Source organism: Trichosurus vulpecula, chromosome 7 (assembly GCF_011100635.1).
Source record: "Trichosurus vulpecula isolate mTriVul1 chromosome 7, mTriVul1.pri, whole genome shotgun sequence".
Taxonomy (NCBI): domain Eukaryota; kingdom Metazoa; phylum Chordata; class Mammalia; order Diprotodontia; family Phalangeridae; genus Trichosurus; species Trichosurus vulpecula.
Window position 1 is genome coordinate 156,887,347 of NC_050579.1, and position 19,472 is coordinate 156,906,818.

The 19,472-nt window shown below is 40.4% G+C and overlaps 1 protein-coding gene across 1 annotated transcript; it reads right to left on the reverse strand.

The window, feature by feature from the left end:
* Window positions 1–283: 283 nt before the first annotated feature.
* On the reverse strand, window positions 284–1,363 carry GPR6 (G protein-coupled receptor 6). The gene has a single exon (XM_036768582.1). The coding sequence runs from the start codon at window positions 1,361–1,363 to the stop codon at window positions 284–286; it is 1,080 nt and encodes a 359-aa protein (XP_036624477.1).
* Window positions 1,364–19,472: the final 18,109 nt, after the last annotated feature.

The window sequence follows — 19,472 nt, forward strand, 5'->3', positions numbered from 1 at the left end:
GTACAATTTTGGTATACAACCACATTTTTTCACAGAATTGTAAGCTCAATACCCTGAACACTTTCAGAGGATACAAATATTTGTATATATCTACATGAATATATACACTGTATATATAAAGTGCTAACCTGAAGCATGTTTTCTTGGTGAGCTTTTGTGTTGGTTTAGGGTTTTTTTAAAGAGACTTTCACACTAATGGGTCTAGAAGTTCATCAACAGGCACTGTGTAGTTCACCAATATTGTCAACTTGTGTAGTGCTGGGAGGGAGGAGAGAGGACACTTTCACACGTCACTGGGAGACCTAGAGCGGAAGTGCACTTTGGACTGGAAACAACCACAGAACAGGAGCCACATGGACCTCTGGATCTCCTGATTCCTATAGGCATAGATGATGGGGTTAATCATGGAGTTGTAGGTGGCAGGAAGCAAGGTGGCGTACGTGTACACTGACGGGTACTCATGACTGCCCACCACACAGTAGATGGCGAAAGGGAGCCAGCTGGCTCCAAAAGTCCCAAGGACTATGGCCAGAGTGCTGACCCCCTTTCTGGTGGCTACATAGTGAGGTGGGGCCAGGAAGTGTTGCTGCAGGGCGATCTGGTGAGCGTGGCGGCAAACCACCTTGCAGATGCGAGCGTAAAGGTGCAGCATGATGGCGAAGACAACGAAGAAGGAGGTGGAGAGTAGTGCCACGTGGCTGCGAGTGAGCGGCCGGACCACACTGCAAGAGGCACGGTCAGCCAGGCAGTTCCAACCAAGCACTGGCAGGAGCCCCAGGCATAGGGACACCCCCCAGGTCACCGCCAGCATGAGATGGACGCACAGTAGGGTCCGCTCTGAGTAGTAAGTGAGAGCGTTATACAGCGACAGGTAGCGGTCCACTGTGATGGCCAATAGGCTGCTGACGGAGGCAGTGAAAGAGGACACCAGGAAGCCCACGGTGAGCAGGCTGACGGTCTCAGAAGGAATCACATACTGGAACACGAAGTTGAGAATGAGCCCGCAGCCCGCCAGCAGGTCAGCGGTGGCCAGGCTCCCCACTAGCACGAACATGGGCGTGCGCAGGGCTGGAGTGGAGGAGATGATGGCTACCACCAATGCATTCTCGCCAGCGATCACAGTGCCGGACACACACAGCATCACATCCCACGGATTGATGGCCGACAGAAGCAGCCCAGGCGAACCCGCGGGCAGCTGTGATGAGAGCTCCAGGGACCCATTGGCGCCACTTCCTAGCGCCGAACTCCCTGGGGGCAGCCACCGAGTTGTGTCAGATGCTGCTGCTGTCGCTGCTCCTTCCACAGCAACTGCTGCTACATCCACAGCCCCTGAGTAGTTTAGGGAGGTGGCACTCACGTTCATACTGGCCCGAAGCTGCAGCCTGCACCGAAGGAGAAAGACAAGAGTCAGGTGTGCAGTTCAGGATGCTCCGGCAACTTTCACCAAGTGGCTCCCCTAACCCTAACCTATCCCGTCCTCAAAACCCAGAGCAGAGAGGGAGAAGGGACATGGATACTGAGAAAATACGCACTTACGTAGTACATGTTTTCATTTACTCATGAAAACTGATAGTTTTCACGCTCACATGCACATATACCAATCACGTGTGTGCAACGGAATATATATGCACTGCATGCACGTGTGGACATATTCACGCGTGAGGGTGGCGGATTGTAAAAACAAGCTGCTGTCCTTCCCACTTTGCAGGCTGAAAACAAAGCGCAGGCTTAGTGGGCAGCGGATCGCTGTCCATGGTGCTGACGAGCGAAGTTTCAGACACAGTACACTAAAAGAAGGATCCGAGCTCCGGAGCTGAGAAACCAAGTGGAAAACCTGGCTTTCCTTCTCAGGCTCCTGGAGGAGCTGAATCAAAGACGGCAATGCAGATTTGCGTTGGCACATGGTACTCGCATCCCCTAGCCCACCCTCCTAAACTCTCTCAAGGCGGTTTGGACACTCACCTGGGCAAGTTAGGGATATGGAAGCTCGTTTTACATGGGGACTGCTCTCACATAAGTCGCCTGAAGCTCCTGGTGTCCGCTCAGAGGGTGCTTGTCTTGCTAATGACTGGTTCAGTGTGTGAGGAGGAGGTAACGCGAGCCAGAGCTCTCAGTAGTCGTAGGTGTTTTGCTTTGCTTCCCGCTCTCCGTGTGTGAGTGAGAGATAGAAGAAGAGAGAAAGAGAGAGTGAGAGAGAGTGCCCTCCAGGAGGCTGACAGACAAGTCTCTGTGACGTCAAGCAACAGAGCTTTGGATCTGAGAGGTGCAGTTCGGTCTCTTAGCCGCGCCCCCAACTCTTTTCTCCCGCCTCCCTCCAGCAGAATAACGGTAGATTCAGGGATTGCGAGAAGCTAAAGCAGTCGCTCTGGTATAAAGAGTGTGTGCTCCAAGAACCTCCAAGAATGAGGAAAGGAAGAAAGGAGAGAGGAAGGCTGTGGTGTGGGCATCGAGGAGACAGGGTGAACTAGGACTACTCATAGCTTAAAAACAATAAGGGATGAACACCCATTCGTGTGAGAAGGAATGGAAAATGAGGTGGAGGCAACTGAAATTCGGGGGCGATGAGGGCTAGAGGAAGGTAGAGTTAGCTGAAAGGTGGTTCTGACTACATACATACATACATACATGTATATATATATATATATATATATATATATATATATACACATATATATATGTATACAGAGACAGAGAGAGACACAGAGAGACAGAGAGAACTAATATACATGTTGTATAGGCAATGAAGAAACCTGAGCTTAGAGACAAACTAGTAAGAAGGAGGCTGAGAAAGAAGCTTTGGTCAATGATGTAGACAAAGTAGGCTGTGTGAAGTAGTGGAAAAGAGATTCCAGATGGGAGTTAAGATACCTGTCTTTTGGTGGGTTTTTTTTTTGCACCAGCTTTTTTTTTTAACAATCTGTGTGGCCTTGGACAAGGGAATTCTCCTCTTTGGGCCTCAATTCCTCATCTGTAAAAGCAGAGGATTGGATTTGATGATTTCTAAGCTGTTCCAGACCTAAAGTTCTTTGTTATAGAAGTGTCTCATATGGTATTTGGTTTGGGAGCAATACACTTTATTCATGGGGAGAGGGAGAAGGAAAAAGAAAGGAGGGATGGAGGAGTTGTGTAGATAAGGGAGATGAAGATAGTAGGACCCTTTAAAGAAAACAATTCATTTTAATGTCACCTGTGCTAATTCTCACTTTAGAAGGAGGAATTGTGCATTGAAGATTTCAGCAGGTTTTTCCTTGCTAAAATGTTTCACAGTTTCACCAGATGATAATGCCCTTGAAACTTACTCTTTAATTAAAGACCAGGATTGTATCTTATGAGAAAAGAAGAAAACAGCAAAATGTGATTTACTTTCTTGGAAACAGACTTGTCCTGTTAATTATTACCCTATAAAACAAATTACAGCACAAAAATAGTGATAACTCAGCTGTAGCAGACCAAAGGAGGCAGGAACTTTATTTTCAGCCACAGACAAATTATCCATGCAGCTTAAAGGTGTTTCCTTTGTCAGTAAAATAAACTTACCAGACTTTTTTTTAAAAAAATCAAACCCTCCAATTATGCAGGTTGTTGGAGAGAAAGCTTGGTCTACTGTGTACCTTGTTAATTTGTCATCAAAAAGACCTGGATTAAAATCCCACCTCCACTGCGGTTGGAGAATGAATTGGACCTGAATTGGCTAGGAGGAGGAGACAGGGCTAGATTGACTTTGGAAAATTACAAAAAGCTTTTAATGGCTCCAATCTTCTCTCCCTGAAACAAAGGCCCTGTTTTTAAAATGTCAATATTCTCGCATTTTTAGGCTACAAATAATGGACCACTACAGTCTCCAAAGCTTTGAAATTGAAAATTACACAAAAGCAATGGAGAGGCTTATGGCGAGTATGAGCAGGTTTCAACACATAACAAACAATCAATTATGAAGGATAAAAGGAGTAAAGGATGTCATTAAATAAATAAATGTATGAGAGGAAAAGAACATGGGTTGGTCCTGTGGGAAGAAGGAGGGAAAATTATTGAGCTGTCATTGTGCTCCATTGGTATCCACTTAATATGAAAAGAAAGTGAGGAAGCCCCTTCCCACTCTAAGGACATGGACAGGGTGGCACAGGTTGGAAGGATGAATGGACTATGCTTTTCATTGTTGGAGGGATACTAACATCAATGAGATTTCCTATCCATTTGAATACTCAAATATTAGGTGAATACAGTGAAATAATATGCTATACAGCAACCATCAATGAATCATCTAATCACTTAATAAGCAATCATTGGGTACCTACTTTGTGCCAGGTATGTATACATAGCACAGTATGGCAGTGTGTCAAAAATGACACAAAACTGGAGAAGTGTAGCACCTGGGGATGTTACTCACCTCGTAGAATAGATCCCTCAGAGGTGGCTATCTCAAGGTTCAAGGTACAATGTGAATTCAAATCCACTCAAAAATGTATTTCATGAGCCCCCACAGATGTCTTTATTAGCTAGATGACGCAATTAGTGCAAAGCCTTAATAAACCTAGAGCACATTCTCCCACAAACACATATTATGTCAATGGTAAGAGTGGATACACATGGAGAACACACATGCAAAAACATATACGTAGGGCATACATGTGGCCAGAGCCTAAAGGTGGGGGATATCTCATGCCTTTATTGCTACAGGGACTACCATCAGCTCACAAGGACTAACAGGCCTGTTCCACTATATTGTCTGCTCCATTATGTGATGATCCCTTAGATACATTGTCTCTGCTGTTTGTGTAATTTCTGTTGAGTTTTGTTGAGGTGGTATTGCCCTGCAAGACTGCCAGATGTAACATTGCTCTGCTGGGCACATCATCTTGGCTATACCCTTTCAGGTGTCCATGATCCCACTGGACATGTGTTCTAGAGTGTTTCTTTATTTCTAGGTTCTGGATTCAGTTGAAGCCCCTAGCCACCTATCCCCCATGATAATAGGGGACTCAGTTCAAAATCTAGGGACTTTTAAAAAAAAGCTTTTTAAATAAAATAGGTACCTCAGTCATGGACCAATATAAAACATTTCTTTGAAAAAAATCTTTCCCATATACAAATGACTTGTTTTATTGTCTTCAGTATTCTGGACTATGAGTTCTCTCATCCCTCTAGGAGTTTCTTAACCTTAGGTACCAACCTCTTTAGAACAAGGAGCAGAGGTTCAAGTCTGTCTTTTTGAACTAATCTTCTAGGTACAATGATTTAAGTCTTTTTATAATAGATTTCATCCTACTTTATGGTAAGTATGCCCTATGCCTCCTGATTTTATACACTAAACCCTGGCATGCTCCCTGGTCATTATCCATGTAAGAACTATTTGTTAAGGGAATATGAAACAGAGTTTGGAGGGTTTGCAATTCTATTTTCCAACTCCAAACTGCTTTTATTCTCCTGTAATAAATATATCTTTAGTTCACTCTCCCAGGTCCAGGCTGGCTGCATTATCCTGTCAGTATTCTAGGGGTATGCTGAGAGGTTGGCCTATCTCCATATCATTGGGTTAACACCCCCACCCCCACCACCTCAGTAATAGGCATTAGTGACTAGCAATATAGTTCATTTACCATTTAACATTAATTAGTTTTTACAAATGGATATTTAATTAGAAGATATAGCAAGAAACTAAATATAAACATTTCCTCCAGCACCTTGGGGGGAGTGGACACTCTCCCCTATACCACCTCACTATAAGGATGCCTGGACACCAGAACAGCTCACTCTCCTGACCTTTTGCAACTTACAGAGCATGATCCTCTAATTCTTCCATCTAAAACCAAAGAACAGATGCTGAGGCAGAGGACTGAGACCCATTTTCATGGAGCCATATGTTGACATCAGAGTGGGAGGGCCCAAGGCCTCTCACCTCAAACTCACCTATTACTATAGTATGCTATCAGCTAAAGAGTTAAACCAAGATCAGAGGAGGAGAAGGAGGCTGAAGCTAAGCCTTTTGAAAGTATTCCTAGTTCTGCCTCCTTAACTGCAGCCAATTAAAGAGGCTGCTATACACTATACAGTTACAGGGTGTCTATGCATATACAAGTGTTCCAAAATCTTTCTAAGGCACTTCTGTTACACATCATCTTGACTACTAGAAGGCAAGTCCTCAGTCTCTTTGAGGTGGAGAATTTCATCAGCTGATCTTACTGATGTATTCTGCTATTGTGCAGTCCCCCTTATACTACCTGTGTAGATTAATGCTTGAGAAAAGTCGTTGAGATAAAGCTAAATTGAGGGAATGAAAGCATTGTCTCCTCTAGGTGCCAAGCCACATTCTTGGCCTTTCTTGTGCAGATACATCCAGCAAATCTTGAAAAGAGTTAGCTCATCCTAACAGAAGATTTTTTGGTGTTATATAGGCCAAAAAAGACCCTGGGCAAAAAAAGAAGATACATAGAAGTTGATTTGAGGTGCCGTTCCAGCTTCATTTCTCCACTTCTTTCTAGCCTCCTTCCCTTTTACTTCGGTTTCCAGTGTTCCAGGAGTCCTCAGGCTGCTTTTGGTTGTCTAAAGTATCACCACTGTAGCATTCCCCTCTTGCCTTTGTTCCCTTGAAATGTCATAAGTTCCAGCATTATCTATCCACTTTCCTCCATCAAATCAAAACTTCCATTCTGTAAGGGCAGGAAGTCTTTTTCTCTAAATTTTGTACCAATCACAGACCGTCCAGTGTAGATACTTAGCAAATGTTTGTTGTCTGAATAAATTCTAACAGTTTACTGATTGTAGCTAGAAATTAGAGGGAGAGTATGCAGTCAGATTATCTGATTAAAGTAGTTCACAATAAAATGGCTTATAGTCAAGTTTACCAGAAGGCATTTGTATTTTACAGACCTTCATTTGACCCACATGAATTTTTAATTGGTATAAGAAGTGGAGAGAAATTTGTGGTGCTTTCTGTTAACTCTGGACAACTAATTGCTATTCCTCTTCCTTCAAAACTGTCACTTTATGGGATAATAGTTTTAGGAATGAAAGGGACTTCAGAGACCATCTAGTGTAACCCTCTCATTTTGCAGATGAGGAAACTGAGGCCCAGTGGGGTTAAGTGACTCACCCAAGCTTACATAGGTAGTAAGTGGCTGAAGTGGGATTTAAATTAACCTCTGCTCTTGCTATTTTTAATGCACTCTAAATGCAAATTGTGTATTTCTATATATTTGGTGGCAAAAGGTAACATATATCAGTGGCTACAATACTTAGGGTATGTTTAGAAAACACAGCATCAAAACTAATGAAATCATAGACTCATAGAGCTGAAAGGGACCTTGAAAGTTATGTAATCGAACTGCATTATTTTACACAACAAGAAAGCTGAAGTCCAGGGAGAGTAGTTGTAAGGGCAAGCAAAGTGGGACTTTTCACTGTTTTTTTCTTTTGGAGTGTTTCTCAGCCCTAACGCAACCAAGTGCCTTTGATTGAGCCTTGCCTTTGCTTGAATCAAGAGTCTTTGATGACCTTCTCAAGTCGCAAGAAAGCCTAAGTCACTTGAGTTTGAGTCATGTGGTTGTGATGCCCTAAGACCCTGAAGAAGTGTATATATACTTGGAGGTTAGCATTTTGTTTTGGGGGCTCACTCATTGGAAGAATGTTCATGTGATTTGGCCAGACGAGACTCTGGGTAGCCACTAAGGAACCCTGCTGGCTTTGAAAAGCCAGATGTTGGTGCTTCTCTCTCTGGTGACTATGTATGTATTGCTATGGACAGAAAAGTCTTGTCTGCTGATTCGTGTTATTTGCTCTGTTTATATAATTTCTTCTTGTAATTTCTGTTTGTGTTTTCTCTGAAGTTCAGGGTGCTGACTTTTCCCCTGAACTAAGTAAATAATATATGTATGTTTAATTAAAGTGAGATTGTAGACCCCTTAAAGTTGCTTTCCTTCAGAAAAGCAGATCAAAGAACCTGTTGTGCTGGTGTTATCGGCCTTACGCCTCCACAGTAGCTGCAAGTAACATTGTTGTTACAGTAGTAAAGTGATTTGTCCAAGTTCACACAGCTAGCTAGTGATAGAGATAAGACTCCAACCCAGGTATCTTAACTTCCAATTCAGGGATCTTTCCACTACATTTTGCTGCCTTATCATAATTCTGTTCAATAGAATCAGTGTCATATTGTCCTCCAGGGCAAAAAAAATTACAGATTAGCTCTCTTACTTAGCACTGGTGTTGGGAGGAGGAAGAAAGTACATAGAGTGGGGAAGGGGCAATGAGTATTTCCTTCCATAAGGAAACTCTTGAAAGCAACTTTGACCTTATTTTGGCTGAGGTGAGGTGGGGGAAATCCTTAACCTTCAGCCTGATCCCAAATATATATATATATATTTAAAAAGTCCTTGCTATGGAGTTGTATGACTAAGAAACTCATGAAGGTTTTGTTGACAGAAGTCTAGAAGTGCAATAACTTTCTTTTTATTGGAAATCCAGAGATGGTCAACTTTTTAATCTACTGTCACTTTCATTTTACATCACAAAATCAAAGGATCCTAGACAGAAAGTACCTGAATAATCATTACAGCCAACTTGTAGCTGAGACAGAATCCCATCTAGGACATGCTTGCTAATAATACAGAATCTGCTTGAAGATCTCCAATGATGGGGACCCCACCATTTCCATGGCAGTCTATTCTACTTTTGGACAGTTCTGTTCAGAAATTTTGCTGTTGCTGCTGTTTAGTTATTTTCAGTCATGTCCAGCTCTTCATGACTCCTTTTGGGGTTTTCTTGGCAAAGAGACTAGAGTGGTTTGCCATTTCCTTGTCTAGTTCATTTTATAGATGAAGGAACTAAGACAAGCAGGGTTAAGTGACTTGCCCCAGGTCACACAGCTAGTAAGTGTCTGAGGCTGGATTTGAACTCAGGTCTTCCTGACTCTAGGCCTGGCACTCTAATCACTGTGCCACCTAGCAGAAATTTTCTGATATCAAACTTAAATTTACTTCTTTGTGACTCTATCAATTGCTCCTAATGCTGCCCTCTGAGGCTGAATGGAACTCTTTCACATGTTAGCCATCAAATACTCAAAGGCACCTATTATTGTCTTTTCTTTTTAAGGGTAATCATCCCTGATCCATCAAACAATCCTCATATGATGTGAACTCAAGATCCTTCATCATTCTAGTTGCTTTCTGTTGGATGATCTCAATCTTTTTCATGTTTTTCCTAAATGTGGCAGCCAGAACTGAAAACAGTATTCCAAATGTGGTCTCACTAGGACAGAGTACAACAGATGATCACTCCATATTCCTGGAAGGTTTGACTCTGTTGAATCCATGTTTGAATTAGCTTATTTGGAGACCATGTCATAATGTTGACTTATGTTCAGCTTGCAGTCTGTTAAACTCCCTAAATCTTTTTTTTCCAGATAAACTGCTATCTGACCAAACTTCCTTTATCCTATACTTGGGAAATTACTTTTTTGAACCAAATATAAGACTTTGCATCTGAAAATTTTATCTTATTAGATTCAATGCAATCATCTAACCTGTCAAGAGTTTTTTGGAACCCCATCGTCAATCAAGCATGTTAACTATCCCATCCAACTTTGTATTATTAACAAATTTAACAATAATAGATCCTATAAAGTCACTGCTAAAATTGTTAAGCAACAAATAGCCGAGCATAGATCTCCAGGGCACTCCACTAGAGATATCTATCAATGTTGACACTGAACCATTAATATTTGGGGAGGGAGTTGTCCATTTACCAGTTCTGAATGCATCCAATTGTACTCTCACATATCTCTCATCTCTGTCTTTTACAGAAGAATAGCATGAGAAATTTCATTATGATATTAGGCATTGAATGAAGAGCCAGTAGATGAGGAGATATTGAAAATTATAGAGATCATGGAGATGATAAGGAGAGCAATCCTCTGGTGATGACAAGAGGGGACGGGATCAATAGTACACAGAGAAGGACTGCCTTGAAAAGAAGGGCCACTTGTCCTTAGAGGAGAAGGACTGGAGAGAACAATGTCATGAAAGGCTTGAGGGGAGAAGACATTGGAACAGCCTCTGTGGTGTGTACATTAGAGAATTAATCAGGGAGAAGCAGAAGATTTACCTTGTAAGGGCCCTCTTCTGTTTCTACCTTCATTGATCTTTACCCATTTACACTCCACTCTGTTTCACTCTTGCAGTTCTTAGATTTTGTCACATGCAAATAGCTTCCATCTTAAAAAGTTTCATTGATGTGTTTTGTTTTTAACATTACAAACATTTACAGATTACTACGGCTTAGTGAGAGTTCTCTCATAACAAAGTAAAAGAGCTAAGGTAAATTAATAATATAGTGACCTCATCTGAAAACAAATGAAACATCTCACACCTGTAACACCCTCCTCTTTCTATTTTAAAAAAATGTAAGAAATTTATTTTCTGTCTCTCCTACTCCTACCCTATTGGGAACAAAAGAAAGCAATTAATAGATAATGCTACTCCACTCTTTTTTTCTGTTTCCTTTGAATAAAGTATACCACATTCTATAGCATATGGGTACCATGCTGACAAGTCTCAGTTACACCTGTGAGATCACCTTAGCTTACTTTGATAAGACTTCTAGTTAATCTTGCTTGCTGTCTATTATTTGTGCATTTGTAAAGGTATTTATATCTAGGTGGTGCAGTGAATAGAGTGCCCAGCCTAGAGTATTGAAGACCTGAGTTCAAATCCAGCCTCAGACATTTACTAGCTGTTTGACTCTGGGAAAATAATAATGCTATTGGCTTCAGTTTTCTCATTTATAAAAGGAGGAGGAGAGGAAAATGGCAAACTACTCTAGTATCTTTGTCAAGAAAACCCCAAACGGGGTCATGAAGCATCAGACACAATTGAAGCAAGTGAACAACAATAACATAGGTATTTGAGGCCATGTGTCTTATAGGCTTTTTTGGGTTTTGTCTCCTGTGAACTACTGGGTGTTTTAATTGTTACTCTTCTTCAGATGGTACAGCTACTCTCTATGTCATCCATTTGTTAGGAAATTTTCACACTCTTCCTGTTAGTTTAAGGGCATTTGATTAGATTTCAAAGATCCCAGGTAAACACACTCTTACAAACTCCTGTTAGGTGTCCTTCATCCCTGTCCAGGAGCCTATCATTTTTATATCTTAAACTATGGTCCAGAAATTGCATTCTTAGACATCACCTTCTTCATCAACTGTTTACTTCCCCTAAAAACTTTTCTTGTCTGCAACCCTTGTCTTCCATGGCCAACAGTGGTAAAAAACATTATCTAAGCCCCTATGATCTTCAATGTTTTGCCCAGTTTTTTTTTGCAACTAGGTAGCACAGTGGACAGAGTGCCAAGAGTGGAGTCAGGAAGACCTAAGTTTTAAACTGGTCTCAGACACTTTGTAGCTATGTGACCCTGGCCAACTCACTTAACAGCTTTCTGCCACAGTTTCTTCAATTTTATTTTTTAAAATGTATTTAGTATTTTATTTTCCCCAATTACATGTAAAAACAATTTTAACAATTGTTTTTAAAACTTTGAGTTCCAAAATCTCTCCATTCCTCCTTCCCAACCACCCCCTTTATTGAGAAGGCAAGTAATTTGATGTAGGTCATACGTGTATAGTCATGCAAAACATATTTCCATATCAGTCATGTCATGAAAGAAACTATGGATCCTCTTCCAAAAAAACTCAAGAAAAATAAAGTTTAGAAAAGCATGCTTCAATCCTTATTCAGACACCATCAGTTCTTTTCCTGGGAATGGATAGTATTTTCCACCATTAAGTCCTTCAGAGTTGTTCTGGATTATTATATTGCTGAGAATAGCTAAGTCATTCACAGCTGATCATCTTACAATATTACTGTTACTTTATACACAGTACATTTCACTTGCATCAGCTCATGTAAGTCCAGGTTTTTTTTGAGAGCATCTTGCTCATTATTTCTTATAGCACAATAATATTCCACCACAATCACATAGCACAATTTGTCCAGCCATTTCCCAATTGATGGGTATCCTCCCAATTTCTAATTCCATGCCATCAGAAAAGAGCTGCTATAAATATTTCCATACATATAAGTCTTTTCCCTTTTTAAAAAAATCTCCTTTTGGATACAGACCTAGTAGTGGCTCTGCTAGATCAAAGGGTTTATAGTCCTTTGGGCTTAGTTCCAAATTGCTCTAAAGAATGGTTGAATCAGTTCACAGCTTCACCAACAGTGCATAAATGTCTCATTTTTCCCACCCCCCCCAACATTTGTCATTCTCCTTTTCTGTCCTATTAACCAGTCTAATAAGTATGAGGCTGTACCTCAGAATTGTTTCAATTTCCACTCAATAGTGAGAGTATTTTTTCATATGGCTATAGATAGCTTTGATTTCTTCATATGAAAACTGTTCTTATCTCCCAATCATTTATTGATTGGGAAATGGCTCCAATTTTTATAAATCTGATTCATTTTTCTGTATATTTGAGAAATGAGTCCATTATCAGAGAGACTTGCTTCAAATTTTTTTCATAGTTATAATTGCTAAATGTACTTCCCTCCATCCTATTCCCCTCTGTTTATTGTATTCTCTCCCTTTTCATAGTGTTCCTCCTCAAAAGTTTTTTGCATTTCACTACCCCTTTCCCCAATCTGCCCTCCCTTCTATCACACCCTCCTTTCTCTTATCCCCTTCCCAACCTACTCTCCTGTAGGATAAGATAGATTTCTATACCCCAGTGAGTATATACGTTATTCTCTTTTAACCAATTCTGATGAGAGTAAGGTTCACTCACTCCCCCTCCCCTCCACCTTCCCCATCTTCCCCTCTGCTGTAAAAGTTTTTTTCGTGCCTCTTTTATGTGAGATAATTTACCCCATTCTACCTCTCCTTTTCCCTTTCTCCCAGTGCATTCCTCTTTCTCACCACTTAATTTTATTTTTTTAGATATCATCCTTTCATATTCATCTCACACCTGTGCCCTCTGTCTAAATATATTCCTAACTGCCCTAATAATGAGAAAGTTTTTATGAATTACAAGTATCATTTTCCTATATTGGAATGTAAACAGTTTAACTTTATTAAATCCATTATGATTTCTCCTTCCTGTTTACCTTTTTATGCTTCTCTTGATTATTGTATTAGAAAATCAAAATTTCTATTTAGCTCTGTTTTTTTCATCAAGAATGATTGAAAGTCCTCTATTTTGGGGGTGCAGCCAAGATGGTAGCTTGAAAGCAAGGACTTGCCTGAAGCTCTCCCCCAGGACCCTCCAAACACCTATAAAAATGTCTCTGAACAAACTGTAAAACTGCAGAACCCACAAAATAGCAGAGGCAAGGAGGGCTCCAGCCCAAGACAGCCTGGATGGTCTCTGGGTAAGGTCCATTGCACCGTGCTGGGAGCACAGAGGAGCAGAGTCCAGCATGGGCCATGCAGACCAACCAGACTGGGAGCCAGGCGGAACAGGCCATAGCACCCTGAATCAGTGAACTGCGGAAGTTACCAGACTTCTCAACCCACAAACACCAAAGACAATAGGGAAGGTTAGTGGGAAAAACTTTGGGGATAGAGTAAAAGGAGTTCATGGTGGGCAGCCACCCCAGGGTTGGTGGAGGTGGTACAGCTCTGAGGCTGCTTACAGAGCTACAGCTGCAGTTGCTTCCGGCCCCAGGCCCACCTATATATATATATATGTGTGTGTATATATATATATATATGGAGAGAGAGAGAGAGAGAGAGAGAGAGAGAGAGAGAGAGAGAGAGAGAGAGGGCATAGGGTGAGTTGAATATGAAGGGATGATATCTAAAAAATAAAATCAAACTAAGGGCTGAGAGAGGAATATATTTAGAGAGGGTAAAAGGAAAGAGAATGGGGTAAATTATCTCGCATAAAAGTGGCAAGAAAAAGCAGTTCTGTAGGAAGGGAATGGGGGCGGGTGAGGGGGAATGAGAGAATCTTGTTCTCATTGGATTTGACCTGAGAAGGGAATAACATACACACTCAATTAGGTATCTTACCCCACAGGAAAGGAGGAGGAAGGAGATAAAAAAGGGGGGATGATAGAAGGGAGGGAAGATAGGAGGAGGAGGTAATCAAAAGCAAACATTTTCAAAAAGGGACAGGGTGAAGGGAGAAAATTGAATAAAGGGGGACTGGATAGGAGGGAGCAAAATATAGTTAGTCTTTCACAACATGAGTATTGTGGAAGGGTTTTGCATAATGATACACATGTGGCCTATGTTGAATTGCTTGCCTTCTTAGGGAGGGTGGGTGGGGAGGGAGGGAAGAGGGGAGAGAATTTCGAACTCAAAGTTTTAAAAGCAGATGTTCAAAAAAAAGTTTTACATGCAATGAGGAAATAGGATATACAGGCAAGGGGGCATAGAAATCTATCTTGCTGTACAAAAAGTAAGGGAAAAGGGGATGGGGGGTGTGGGGTGATAGAAGGGAGGGCTGACTGTGGAACAGGGCAATCAGAATATATGCCATCTTGGAGTCGGGGGAAGGGTAGAAATGGGGAGATAATTTGTAATTCAAACTCTTGTGGAAACGAATGCTGAAAACTAAAAATATTAAACAAATAAGTAATAATTTTTAAAAAAAAGTCCTCTATTTCATTGAATATACATTTTTCCCCTGCAGGATCATACTTAGTTTTGGTGGGTATGTGATTCTTGGTTGTAATCTTAACTCTTTTGCCTTCCAGAATATAATATTCCAAACCCTCCAATCTTTTAACAGAGAAGCTGCTATATCTTGTGTTATCTTGACTGTGGCTCTACAATACTTGAATTGTTTCTTTCTGGCTGCTTGCATTATTTTCTCCTTGACCTGGGCACTCTGGAATTTGTCTATAATGTTCCTGGGAGTTTTCACGTTGTGATCTCTTTCAGGAGATGGTCAGTGGAATGTTTCAATTTTGATTTTCCCTCTGGTTATAGAATATCAGAGCAGTTATCCTTGATAATTTCTTGAAAGATGGTGTCTAGGCTCTTTTTTTGATCATGACTTCCATATAGTCCAATAATTTTTAAATTATTTCTCCTGGATCTATTTTCCAGGTCAGTTGTTTTTCCCATGAAATATTTGACGTTGTCTCCTTTTTTATTCTTTTAGTTTTGTTTTATAGTTTCTTGATTTCCCACAAAATAATTAGCTTCAATTTGCTCAATTCTAATTTTTAAATAATAATTTCTCCCGTGAGCTTATGTACCTCCTTTTCCATTTGGCCAATTCTACTTTTTAAGGAGTTTTTTTATTCAGTGAATTTTTGTGCCTCTTTTGCCATTTGGCCAATTCTGCTTTTCAAGGCATTCTTCTCCTCATTGGCTTTTTGTACTTCTTGTATCATTTGGCTTCATTTGTTTTTTAAGGTATTTTCTGCATTCAGTATTTTTTGTGTGTCTCCTTTAGCAAGCTGTTGACTCTTTTTAAAATGATTTTCTTGTATCACTCTCATTTCTCTTTCCAATTTTTCTTCTACCCCTCTTACCTGATTTTCAAAATCCTTTTTGAACTCTTCCATGGCCTGAGACCAATTCTTATCTTTTCTGGAGACTTTGGATGTTGGAGCTTTGACTTTGTTATCATCATCTGTGTGTTTTGATCTTCTTTGTGACATAGAAACTTTCTAAGGTCAGAATTTTTTTCTTTTGTTTGCTCATTTTTTCAGTCTATTTCTTGACTTTTAATTCTTTGTTAAAGTGGGGCTCTGCTTCCAGGGTTCTGGGCATACTGTCCCAAACTTCTGGGGTTTTGTTCAGATCTTTTCAAAGCTACCTCTAGGGACCTGTAAGTTTTTGGTTTTTCCAAGGTGGTATGACCTAAGGAGAGGTGTGTTTACTACTCTCCTGGCCTGTGCTCTGGTCTGTGAGTGACCACAAGCTCTCTTGTCTACCCTGGAAATCTGAGGAGGGTCCCAACTTCACTGTGGCTGAAAGCTCTGGTGTTATAGTGCTCCTCCTCACCATGGGACTGCCACCCACAACTGTGACCCAAATGTGAGTACAGGCAAAGCAACAGAGTCCTGCCCCCAGTACCAGCAAAGAGACCCTTATAATATTCTGATCAGGTGTTTGATTGACCTCCTTACTGTCTGTGGGCTGAGAGCTCTGGAAGCAGCTACTGATGCTGCTGATTTAGTGGCTCCCAAGGCCTGCTCCTGGTTTACTGGTGCTGGGTCTATGCTGGCACAGCTTGCACTGGACTGTGCTCCACTGTCACCCAGTGTGACAGACCTTTCCTGTTGACCTTCTAAGTTGTCTTCAGCTGCAAAATTATTTCACCCTGTCCTTTTGTGGGTTCTGCTGCTTCAGGAATTGTTTTATGGCATTATTTAAAGGTGTTTGAGTTTGGGAGAGAGCTCAGGCAAGTTACTGCCTTTTCTTCACCATCTTGGCTCTGACTCCCAGTTTCCTTAACTTTAATATGTGGATAATAATAGTACCTACCTGCCAAAGTTGTCATAAGGATCACATGAGGTAATGTTTGTAAAGCATTTAGCACAGTGCCTGGCACGTAGTAACTGCTTAATAAATGCCTGATCTCTTCCCTCTTCCCTGTTTTCCCCCCAAAAAGCTTGGCAATGTTTTTTTTAGATTTCTCTTGAAAGTACTATTTTGTCTCACATAAATCAACACATAGGGGTAGTTGTGATCTATTTTGGTAAGCCTTAGAAGATTCTCCATCATATCTTGGATTCATGCCAAGGTAAAAGAAATTAAACAAAGGCAAAAATAAAAACATTTCCCCCTCTTGAGGAATTTACGTTCTATCTGAGGAGAGAGCATGTACATATATAAGTATATATAGCAATCCTGATAGAATATATGCTCCTTGAAAGTAGGGATAGGGGTTTGTTTGTTTTTTGTCTTTGTATCCTTAGCCTTAACACAGTGTCTGGAACATAGTGGGTGCTTCATAAGTGCTCATTGATTGACAGAAAAAATGATGTAAGATGGTTTGGGGAAAGAGAACACTAGTATTTTGTGAATCCAGAAAAAAATTCATGTAGAGGGCAGCACTTGAGCTAAATCTTGAAGGAAATAAGGGATTTTCTAAAGCAGAGGTGAAGAGGGAGTGGGTTCCAGGCATGAAGAATGGCCAGTGAAAAGCTACAGAGATAAAAGATGGCATGTCATGTGTGAGGAACAAAGAAAAGTGTAGTTTGCTGGATCATGGAATAAAAGAAGGAGAATAATGTATAATGAGACTGGAAAATGTGTGGTGGTCAAATTGAGAAGGTCTTTGGAGGCTAAGTTGGAAGCTAGAAGTTAACATTTATGCCAGAGGTAATAGGGAGCTACTAAAATTTATTAATTTGCAGAGTGACATGGTCAGACCCAGACTTCTTGCTGTTCCTCACATTTTACTGGTCCTCTCAGTGCTTTTGCACAGGCTGCCCCTCCATCTGCTTCTACCCCATACCTGGAAGGCATCCCCTCCTCTCCTCTGCCTCTTAGAATCTCCCTCTTCCTTCAAAGCTCAGTTTAAGTGCCACTTCTTACATGATGTCTTTTCTGATCCCTCATCTATCCAGTTGCTATTGTCTTCTCTCCACCCTCCCCCAAAAAATCCCTTTGATTTTTTTTATACAAACTTATTTGTATCCATATCATCTCACATGATAGAATATAAGTTTCCTGAGAACAGGGATTGTCTTATTATTGTGTTTAGGGAGAAAGGGCACTAGTATTTTGAGGATCCAGAAAATAATTCCCAGTGACTGGCACATAGTAGGTACTTATTAAATGTTTGCTAATTGATTATTACCAGGTGTATTTACATTAAGACTGGCCTATTTGAGTCTCAGTTTACTTATGGAAACTCAATGAATACAGTTACCTTTGAGGTTAGGCTTTATGTCAAATTTAAAATTTTAAACTCCACCAAAACCTAATTAAATTTTTTTCTGAGAGTATTCCAAAGATTGTTATTAACCAATCATATGTGAAGTGTGACCCAGGGCCATTCTAGGTGGGATGAGTCTCATAGATGTTTGTATGTGCCTTACAGTAAGTCAAAGCACTTTTCAAAATTCTGGCATTCATTAGTATGATAAACTAAAGGAATATAACTTTTAGTCAGAGTCAAGACAGATGTATCTAAAATTGGAGAGCCTGAAAAAAATAAAAATAGTATTTTGGTATAAACCAATGAGTAAGTCTAATGTATCTTTGAGACCTACTATGAGCTTGAAGCTACATTTGTCATGTACAGTGGAGGACTACGGAAACATGATTCATGGTCCTTGCCCTCAGAGCATTTATAGTTTAATTATGGAGTGAAAAATGCTTCCTCCAAAACAATGATGAAACACACAAGACTATATGAAAGCTCTAAGTCATGTTATGTGGACTTTAAATATTGTAAGATTTCAGGGAAGAAGGAGATGCATGACTAACAGTGGTCAGGGAAAGCTCCAAGGAAGAGTTGAATCTTGGAAGGTAGACAGAATATAGATCAGTGGAGGTGTGGGTGAAAGGTAATCTAGATGATATGGAAGAACGGGAACAAGCTATGGTGTATGCATGGTTCAGTGAGACTATCTCAATAGAAGGGAAAGTGTATATTGAGAAGCAGTGGGACATAAGATTACTGAGTAGGGTGGACCCACATGGTGAGGGCCTTGAAATATAGGCAGAAAAAGAGACAAGAAGAGCAGCTTTGCCGAAAGTTGAACTTATTATACCATTAGAAAGGAAAGTAAATTCTATATAATAGATAACTACAGTTTCATGTACAATCTTCTTTCTCTATTCTAACACACACTAATGCCCATTTTATTTGGTGTTTGTTAGGTCAAGAATAAAAATAAGTTTTAAAAAAGCAACTTAGTCAGAGGAGTTTAAACTTGATGTGGTAGGAGATAGGGAGCCATTGAAAGTTTCTGAGTACAAAAGAGATGTGATAAAAATACTATTTTAAGAAGACTAGTCAGCAAATTGTATGCAGAATGCACTCATACCTTTCCTTTAAATCTGTTTTGCTCTTTGAGGGCACAAAGTAAATACATCCTTATCAGCAGAATAAAGCAAACAGTAGTTGGTGTTTTTCTGTTGCAGTTGAGATAAGCCATCTTATCTGAGATCCAATCCCTCTGATCTTTTGAGAGGGATTAGAAATCTAGGAAAGGTTGCCAAGGTAACAAAACCCTATGTTATTATGAACAGTATGATTCGGGGGTTATATCATCTATTTTCTTAAAATATCATAGGTCTAAGCTTAAGGTTGGAGATTGGGATTCTGTAAGTCTTTGGAGGATAGCAGTCCAAAGGTTTACAGAGAGATAAGGGGAAGGTCTATTCTATACCAACCTCACCTGTCCTCCAGCAGTGGAGTGACACTCAATATTTTTTCCAGTCATCTTTTCTGGGATACCTGGCCACTTGAACAATTGGGCCAGTGGTTTTCATCCTTTTGTGTCATTGTTAATACTCTATTTTCTGTTTAAAGTTTGTAATGATTCCCTTTTTTACTCATCTCTTTTTCCCAT